General features: G+C 45.3%; 1 protein-coding gene across 4 annotated transcripts in view; it reads left to right on the forward strand.

The window, feature by feature from the left end:
• The window catches only part of LOC310691815 (T-cell-interacting, activating receptor on myeloid cells protein 1-like), a 50,549-nt gene that overhangs the window by 36,957 nt on the left and 3,454 nt on the right, over positions 1–10,138 (forward strand). For 3 of the 4 annotated variants that reach the window (XM_083471973.1, XM_083471975.1, XM_083471972.1), the window contains 2 exons: positions 7,297–7,410; positions 8,786–8,823. In XM_083471973.1, coding sequence (XP_083328099.1) covers positions 7,297–7,410; positions 8,786–8,823 — 152 coding nt within the window. Of the gene's footprint in view, positions 1–1,937; positions 2,229–4,671; positions 4,978–5,694; positions 5,986–7,296; positions 7,411–8,785; positions 8,824–10,138 lie in introns of all 4 variants that reach the window. The other variant, XR_014518571.1, reaches the window with a different exon arrangement.

The following is a 10,138-nucleotide window of genomic DNA, read 5'->3' on the forward strand; positions in this document are numbered from 1 at the left end:
GAAAGAATCCACAGCTGATTGGGAAACAATATCTACAGAGCTGGAAGAGACTAAACAACAAGAAAAAGAAGAAGTAATCCTGGGAAGCAACAACCAAAAGTTGACATCTGCGGAATACAAGCAAGGAGACGCTGGGAACATATCTACCACAAGTCTGCGAAAGACACAGAAGAAGAAGGAGGAGGTCCCAAGACAAAATGGAATACAGGAATTTAAAATAAAGAAATATGATTGGGGCCTCCGTTTGGACTTAGACTTTGAAGGGATAGACTTTGTGGAAATTCTTCAGCAGTCACTTTGGAATCTTCTTGTGGGAAGAGGATACACTTTGATGGTGAAAGAACTTTTCCCAGACTCGACGACTGACATAAAGGATTACCAACAGGACAGGCGAAGAGGGACTGAAAGAGATTTGAAAGCCTTGGACGTGAGGAACCCAGGCTGAGAATCTCGAATTTGGATTTTTATTGGGAAGGGACAAAAACCGGGGATGGGAGGGAGGGAAGAAGAGACTCTTATAAACTCTTAAGACTTCTAGGTTTGGTTAAGATGACTCTTAATTAAGATAAAATGAAAATCGATGGAAGAGAGCTTAAGTCCAACTTATGAAAATCAATTTTTATTATAAAAAAGGTAATAAGATGAATAAGATTGTTAAGAGGAGAAACACCAACTTGCTGATATAATCTTGAAACTGGGATGCACGAGGGGAGGTGGGGGGAAGTCAAGGAACAAGGTTATGAAATGGGGATTTGCTGATTTTATACATGTTTTTGTCTTTTGTCTTCTTTGTGTATGTTTTGTCTTTATAAAAGCAGAAAACCAAATAAAAATTTTATAAAAAACAAAAACAAATGCATATTGATATACTGTACAGTGGAACCTCGGTTGTCGAACGCTTCAGAAGTTGAACGTTTCAGCTTTCAAACGACAACCTGGAAGTGAATGGTTCCATTTTTGAACATGCCTCAGAAGTCAAACAGCTTCCAAGGCATGTTTCTCCCATTTTTTCAATGGATTTTGCCGACTGGCAATTGCGCGTTTTGGAAGTCGAACGGTCTTCCAGAATGGACTACGTTTGGCTACTCTGAATCTCGAGACTTCTCCCCACCCCCTCCATGGGTCCTGTTGTCCACATTTACAACTGCATATTATTTCATAATCTATATTTTATATCTATCCATATTATCCATGGTATGAACCCCATCCCTATTTCTTTGCCTTTAGACAATCTACACACAAAATGCAATTCCCCCAGTGTAACCTTAGACTGAGCAACTAGACATGATGGCAACCTTCTCCCTGCACGGCCAGAGGCAGGATACCTGTGAATAACAGTTGCTAAGAATCTCAAGTGTGGAGAATGCGCTGCTGCTCTCAGTCCTGCTCTTGGGCTTCCCACAGACATCTGGTTGGCCCCTGGGGGAACTTGCATGACAAGCTTGAGTAGCTGCAATAGAAGAGAGTGCCTTCTACCAACTCATTCTGATAGGCCAATGAGGCGGCCATTACAGAGGACAGTCCTCTCTTTGAAAAGCTGTCCAAGTTCAGTTTTGAAAACCATAAGAAAGGAAAGCAGGAGGGGGTCTTGAAGTTGCCCACCCACCATGAGCAGCTGAACAGTGGAATGAGCAGACACACAGCTCACCTGACCAGTCTTCCCCACTAGGGTGGAAATAATGCATTTTCATTTAAAAATTAGTAATTACTGTCGTGCCTTGGTTCTCGAATGTGGTAAAGTCAGGGCCTTCTTTTGCCTTCCTCTTTGGTGAGACTTTTGTAGATGCTCCATCTTCCTAATCTGCATTTTCATTTAAAAATTAGTAATTATTTATAAATGTGGATCTTAGCATGTGGTAAAGTCAGGGCCTTCTTTTGTCTTCCTCTTTGGTGATCCATCTTCCAAATCTCACCTTTGTTCTCCTGTTTCGGTCCAGGACAACTGTACCCTAAACCTTCATTCTCAGCGGCTCCCACAAATGTGGTCAGTCTGGGGGGAAAGATCATCTTACGGTGTGCAAGTGATTACCGTCACGCTGCAATCTACTATCTTCACAAAGATTCACGGATTCCTGATTCAGCATATTGGAATAGTGAGTGGGGTGCAGCTGTATTTCAGACTGCCAATGCAAGAGCTTCAGATGGCGGAACCTATACATGTAGCTATTGCTTAAGTTATGATCAACGGTGCTCATTTCGTAGTGATCCTGTCAAAGTCTTCATAAAAGGTGAGAGCCTGGCTTAGCCTTTTATGCTATTTTCACAACTGACATGTAAGGGGAGGGGGGAGAGAGAGAGAGATTATGCTGGCCATCAGGTAATGGCTTTTTCCGCCTGCCTCATCCCTCCCTCCAGCCCTAGCAGCCTTTCCCAGATCATGACTTTAAGAACAGCAGAAGCAGCTGGGAAGAGAGAACTATCTGACTTAAACAGCTATTTGAATTTTAGAAGATAGCTGAAGGCAGCCCTGTTTAGGGAAGTTTTTAATGTTTGATGTTTTAATGTGTTTTTAACATTCTGTTGGGAGCTGCCCAGAGTGGTAGGAAATCTAGCCAGATGAGCGGGATATAAAGAACATGTTGCTGTTGTTGCTGTTGTTGCTGCTGTTATCAAGAGTTCTCCACTAGTACTAGATATTGCCATAAATTCAACAAAATCTCTTAACTAGTGCTTTTCTTTGAGGGGGCAAAAGGGTGCCAGTATTGCGTGCCCTTAAGTAACTCCAGGAAAAAGCACTGCGAGTCTTAAATAAAAATTGCAATCACACAGTTAGATACACATGATGTTCAGTGTAGATGCAGATAAGACCAATGATCCCAAATACAGTGGTGCCTCGCAAGACGAAATTAATTCGTTCCGCAAGTTTTTTCTTCTTGCGAGTTTTTCGTCTTGCGAAGCACGGTTTCCCATAGGAATGCATTGAAAATCAATTAATGCGTTCCTATGGAAACCGCTTCCCAGGCTGGCGGTGCGGAGAAGGGCTTTTCTCCCCACCGCAAGCCTTCAGGACAGGTACGGGAACAGAGGGGAAGGGGCGCAGCGCTTCTCCTCTGTTCCCGGGGCTTGCGGTGGGAGGAGGGTTTTTCCTCCCCACCGCCAACATTCAGAACAGCATTCTGAATGTTGGCGGTGGGAAGGAAAACCCTCCTCCCACCGCAAGTCTTCAGGACAGCCATCCGAAGGCTGGCGCGGGGAGAAGGGCTTTCCGCCCCACCGCCAGCCTTCGGAGGAGCCATCCGAAGGCTGGCGCGGGGAGAAGGGCTTTCCGCCCCACCGCCAGCCTTCGGAGGAGCCTTCCGAAGGCTGGCGCGGGGAGAAGGGCTTTCCGCCCCACCGCCAGCCTTCGGAGGATCCTTCCGAAGGCTGGCGCGGGGAGAAGGGCTTTCCGCCCCACCGCCAGCCTTCGGAGGAGCCTTCCGAAGGCTGGCGGCGGGAGGAGGGCTCTCTGCCCCACCGCCAGCCTTCGGAAGGCTGCTCCGAAGGCTGGCGGCGGGAGGAGGGCTCCCTGCCCCACCGCCAGCCTTCGGAAGGCTGCCCCGAAGGCTGGCGGTGGGAGGAGGGCTCTCTGCCCCACCGCCAGCCTTCGGAAGGCTGCTCCGAAGGCTGGCGGCGGGAGGAGGGCTCTCTGCCCCACCGCCAGCCTTTGGAGCAGCCTTCCGAAGCCTGGCGGTGGGGCGGAGAGCCCTCCTCCCACTGCCAGCCTTCGGAGGAGGTCCGAGGACAGTGGGGAAGACGCGCTGCGCTTCCCCGCTGTCCCGGAGATTTCCCTATGGGCCTTCGTCTTGCGAAGCAAGCCCATAGGGAAATTCGTTTTGCGAAGCGCCTCCAAAACGGAAAACCCTTTCGTCTAGCGGGTTTTCTGTCTTGCGAGGCATTCGTCTTGCGAGGTACCACTGTACTTGGTTCTTAACTCTTTCTACAGCGTTCATTGAAATAGGCAACAGAAATGTACAGTAACTCAGCTTATAAGATTTCCTGGATCTGCCACACTGAACTGAGGCAAACAGTAACTCTTCTCAGGAACCCGTTGTTAGGATATTTCCGTTCCACCTTAAAAGGGAGCAGGATGTTTGTGTCACAGCCTGCGTATTTCCTGTTCACAGGATGTTTAAGTTTGCTATTGCTTTCGATTTCTCTCTCTGTCGGAAACACTGACGCAGAACAGTCATGTCTTTCTTTGTTCTGATCAACGCTAAATAAAGTCTGTAGATAATGCTCACCTGAGTGCGACTTCTAGCTGCTGCTGCTGCTGCTGCTGCTGCTGCTAAGAGTGTGCATGAGCCCTGGAATGTGGCAAGGTATTTTCAGGAAACTCGTGTCGCTAATCGCTACGGGAGATCGATGGATTGTCCGGCAGCCGGCTTGGGGGCCATGATGGACTTTATCTCCCTGGCAGTATCCCAATACCCGTCTCCCACCTAGCCTGGCCAATGATGGGTGTTGCAGGCGTGTGGAAGGTGCCAGGTCACCCATCTCTAAACTGAAGTTGTAAACAAAAAAACTTAGAAGCATCAAGTTCTTACAAACCTTTACCCTTCGATCCATCTTTGGGATTTTGCATTCTCCCAGAACATGCAAACCTCTCCCATATAATGGACTGTTGCCTGAGGCTGATTTGAGAAGGCTGAACTGCGTCTTTGAAATCCCACCCTTGTTCTCTTCCATGTGCAGGAAAGCTGCATCTCAAGCCTTCCATCGCAGTGAATTCAGCTGAAATGCTTGCCGAAAAGGGGAATGTCAAAATCAGCTGCAAGGCAGAAGACAACTTACCAAAGCTGTTCTCTTTGTATATAGAAGTGGGTGCAGATAGGGAGCAGAGAAAACTGACAGAGAAAACAGCAACAAAGGAGGCTGTGTTTGCCTTTGACAATGCCCAAGAATTCCAAGGGGGTCTCTACCAATGTAGATATTGCTACAGAACAGACTTCGTTGAACTGTGCTCAGATTTCAGTGACAGACGACACATCAACAGAATAAGTAAGGTTCAAAATACATCCTCCTATTGTCACAAAAGGGTCTAAAACAGAAAGGGGTCAAACCATCGCAAGAGGTGTTGAAATTTTGGGAGGTTGGATAGTTACAAAGGAATGATCTCGGTGGTGGGGTGCACATTTTTATTCTTATTTATTTATGATTATTACTTTGGATAGATAGATAGATAGATAGATAGATAGATAGATAGATAGATAGACAGCTATATGCAGACTAGGAAGGAACCTTTGTCCTTCCAGATGTTACTGGGTCCTAGCAAGTGTGGCCAATGGCATGTAGGTCCGTAACATCTGGAGGGCCAATAATTTTCTACAGCTGCTCTAGACATTTTTAACTAAAGACAAAACAGTAGCAGTCCCTACGTACAGCCATTTTTTCATAAGCAAAGAGCCATTCTAAGCACTTTTTAATTATGTGTTAAAAGTCAGTTTGGTTTGTTTGTTTGTTTACTGAATTTATCTGCTGCCCTATACCCAGAGGTCTCAGGGCGGTTCACAGAAAAAGATCACCATATATAAAATGAAAATAAAGACAGTAACCCAAATAACCCCCACCTACCCCCCAAAAGAGCCACATTTTAAAAGGGCATAGTTCTAGTTTGCAGATATTTCTGCTGATCTGATCAAAAGCAGCAGAGTGCAGGGGAAGAATATCAAGCCACTTCCCTCCATACCATTCTCACAGTGTTTTATTTGCACCCAGATTCCAGCCTGTCCAAACCCTCCATCAAAGTGCTACCCGACGAACGTATTTCCCCAGGACAGAATATCACCATCGAGTGCCAGGGGCCAGAAAAGGGTCTGAACTTCTCCCTCTACAAATCCGGGGAACTGATAACATCGCAGGTGACGGAGTCAGAGAGAAACAGAGCCGAGTTCCCTTTCTTCAACGTGGGGCTGGAAGACGAAGGAAACTACACCTGCCAATATCACCGCCGGGGAAATCCCTTTGCCTGATCAGAGCCAAGTAATGCCACGGAGCTGGTTGTAAGAGGTGAGAAGATTGGTTGGGTACTTGTCTTTCCCCTGCCGTCCAAGTCTCGCTCCCTGTTGTGGAGGAGGCAGGAGCTTCAAGGGGCCTGAGACTCACACTGCAAGGGAGGAGGGAAGCAGCTTCTTAGCCTCCGTCGGCACCACTTCTCTAAAAGCAGGATCAGAAATGAAACGGGATTGCATTCGAAAGGGCATATTATCGTTTGCATCCCATGTTAGTCGCACAGAGTGTCCCAACTTGACCGGGAGAAAGACTCTCAGGACCTTGCTCTGCCTGAGAAGTTGGAAAGAGATAGCCAAACAAAGTTGACTGTCAGATTACTGGTCCTTTTGGCTCAATACTGGTGACGGGCATGGCCATGGATGATGGGAGCTGGAATCAAATGCATCAACTTGGGGGAGGCTTGTGGCAGTACAGGTGCAAATCGGAAAATTAGAATATCAATAATATAATAATAATATTAAGAATCTCAGAAAATTACTGTGCTTGATTGGCCAGCAAACTCGCCTGACCTGAACCCCATAGAGAATCTATGGGGCATTGCTAAGAGAAAGATGAGAGACATGAGACCGAGCAATGCAGAAGAGCTGAAGGCTGCTATTGAAGCATTCTGGTCTTCCATAACACCTCAGCAGCGCCACAGGCTGCGAGCATCCATGCCACGCCGCATTGAGGCAGTAATCGATGCAAAAGGGGCCCAAACCAAGCACTGAATACATATGCATGCTTCTACTTCTCAGAGGTCCAATGTTGCTCTATTTGCAATCCTTATTTTGCTGATTTCATTTAATATTCTAATTTTCTGAGATTGTTAATTTGGGGTCTTCATCAGCTGTACGCCATGATCATCACAATTATAACAAATAAAGGCTTGACGCATCTCGCTTTGCATGTCATGAGTCTATCTCATATATTAGTTTCACCTTTTAAGTTGAATTACTGAAATAAATGAACTTTTCCATGATATTCTAATTTTCCGAGTTTCACCTGTAGATGAGGGGTCAGCAACACGGTGCCTGCAGTATCTCTTCCCACCCTCCATTGAAATTAGGCTTCCAAAAGCTGGGTGCCCAGTAGAATAGGTTGCAGTGTGTGCTTGGTTGTGAGCTGCCCATGCCAGTTTCTCTGATTTGTGCCCAAAAAGCTTGGTGACCCCTGCCTGGGTTGGACTAGATGTCCCACGGGGCCCATTCCAACCCTGCAATTCTATGATTCTATGACAGAAGGTTTGTTTCAGCTTCTGACACGGCCTGCAGGTGCTAAGTTAAAACATCCACAGTGCTGGCACTCAAGACGTGAATTATTTTGCAGATATGCCTGAAGAATCCAAGACAATAATATGGGCCAGCATTGCAGCAGGCCTTCTCCTTCTTCTCCTCTTCCTGCTCCTGCTTATCTTTGTACTGTACAGGAAAAGAAGAAAAGGTGAGTGGACCTCTGAATGTGGAAAAATTTTGCTACCTTGAGTTGCACGTGTGTTGTGTGTTTTTGGCCCCATATAAAAGAAGAGTCTTCTTTAAAGGGGGAGGGGTGTCGTTATACCTGCAAATAAAGTTTAAATGTGAAATTTTAATTCTAGAGCTTTTGCAGCACTTGCCTTACAGTGCAAAGTGCAATCCTGCACATGTTTAAACTGAAAAAAAAGCTAAGTAACCATTCAGTGATTACTAGAATAGTAAATTCTCATTTGAAATGAAGCCGACGTGTTGCAAAGACTAATCCTATGCATGCTTCCGCATAAATGTAAAACTTGCCCTCTCCTTTCTCTTGCCAAATTGTGCACTTTCAACTCATGGTGAAAGCAGCTGTTAGCCAACATGCCATTCTGGCTGTGACATCCTTCTCACTAAGCTAAATGAAAGCAGGGAGACAGGCCACTGCCCCCTAGTGCCCGGAAGGCTGAAAGGCAGAAAGTGTGAATGTGTGGAGGCTAAGCTGTAATATGTAACTGTGTGTTTTTCTACTAAGCAAGTCCTTCCCTACTCAAAGTTATTTTATTGGCACATCAGTACATTTTTTCAAGTCTATGTAACTCAATAGCATACACTTCCCTTTATTGAGATTTAAGTCAGATTTCAGCATGATAGATCAGAATGCTTAATGATATGTGTTTCCTGGGTATAGTCACCTGAAGAAAGTTTAACTGCAAACTAATATTTGACTAAATAAAAAAATTCCTTCCAGTAGCACCTTAAAGACCAACTAAGTTAGTTCTTGGTATGAGCTTTCGTGTGCATGCACACTTCTTCAGATACATCTGAAAAAGTGTATCTGAAGTGTATCTGAAGAAGTGTGCATGCACACGAAAGCTCATACCAAGAACTAACTTAGTTGGTCTTTAAGGTGCTATTGGAAGGATTTTTTTTATTTTGACTATGGCAGACCAACACGGCTGCCTATCTGTAACTAATATTTGACTGGCATCATTGAATCCATTCCTGTTGCCCAAATATATTTACATTGTATCCATGCATTATATGACTTGGCTTTTATTTATTTATTTTGTTTTTGTTATTTTTTTAATGAAACAAACTTATTTATAGAAATGGAAAATTGCTGCAGGGAAATATAGCTGTGGAATTTATTTTCCCATGGGGGCGGGTGTGGATTACCTTCCATTTCATAAAATTTCTAGCATTCCTCACTGGTAATCTTGGAGAGTATTTATGGCCCAAGAAGCTCCCTCCGCTAAGAGGAAGTTTAACATTTTGGGGGACGGGGCAGGGAATGATCAGTATTGCTAGTTCTAATTTGAAATCGACAAGGCAGCTAATTTCATAATTATCTATCTGATCTACAGGTTCCACTGCCAATGAAATGCCTCAAACAATGAACACGGTAAGAAAAATTCCTAGGAACAAACACCTTTATCATGATTGTGAACTTCCTGTTAAATCCCAACTCTATTATTAGAAAAGCATATGTCTCCATTTTTTATATACAGTATTTAGAAATATTTTAATAGTCCATGTTTCGTGGCCAAGCAATGCCAATGTACAGTAAAAACCTCAGTATCCTATGTGGGAAAGGGCTATTGTGCTCATTCTGCTTGTGGGCATTTGATGGGCAACTGGGGGAAGCAGGATGCTAGACTAGATGGGCTTTTGGTCTGATTCAGCAGAGCTGTCACTTCTTAATCAATCAGCGCCAACCCATCCTTCTTACTGGGGATGAAACAGACATGGGAAACACCTTCTGAAGCCTCTAGCCTTCCAGTTATTTTGAACTAAAACTCCAACAAACTCCAGTCAACATAGCCAATATCTGGTTGATGGGAGTTGTAGTTCAAAGCGTTTGGAGGACAAGCTGTAGAAGGCATAGCTGTCAACTTACAGATTTGAAAATAAGGGACCAGCAGCCAAAATAAGGGACCTGCAGCCTCACCTGTTCCAGGCACTCCAGTCTTCCTGTCCTCCTGCAGTCTGGTCAAACTCATGCTGGTAGCTTCAAGAACATTGTCCAACCAACTTTGTAACCAGAGGTTCAACTGAATAGAATCTGAATCACATGCACCACAAGGCCTATGCAGCCTCAACTTAAGATGGCTCCCCGGCCTGGCTTTGCACTGCAAAGTTTGCAGCAGCACGTGCAACAAAATGGCGTCCAGCATTCAAAACCCCCCTCAGCTTGCATTAACTAGCCACACACAAAGCATGCAAGCTCCACCCCCCAGTCATTCTTAGACTTCTTATTGGGTGAGCAACACAGCCAAGCAACACAGTTGGAGCCGGCCTCCTCTCTGGCTGGCTGCTTCCTTTGAAATTTAAGGGACATCATTTAAGGGACATCCATCAATAAGGGACAGCAGCGGGACATGGCGCTGGAATAAGGGACTGTCCCTTCAAATAAGGGACACTTGACAGCTATGGTAGAAGGCTAGACTTGTGTCTCACTCAGCCTGATTCCTAATATTAAATTTCAAAGCTGCCTTTGAGGCTGTGCTCAATCTACTATGCATTTTGGAAAGTAGTTTGTCTGCCTGCGCTCTATGCATTCAGACACCCCTTGAGATATCACTGCCAAACTGGGCATGACAGTTCCTCAGCCGGAGAAATTAGTTTTCATCAACACTGAGATACCAGGCACCCAGTAGGTGTGAACCCTCTTGTTCCAGTGTGGGTGGGTGGAAGGAGAAAAGACGTGCAGTGTTTCA

The sequence above is a fragment of the Podarcis liolepis genome (genome assembly GCF_965112155.1).
Source record: "Podarcis liolepis genome assembly, chromosome: 13".
NCBI lineage: Eukaryota > Metazoa > Chordata > Lepidosauria > Squamata > Lacertidae > Podarcis > Podarcis liolepis.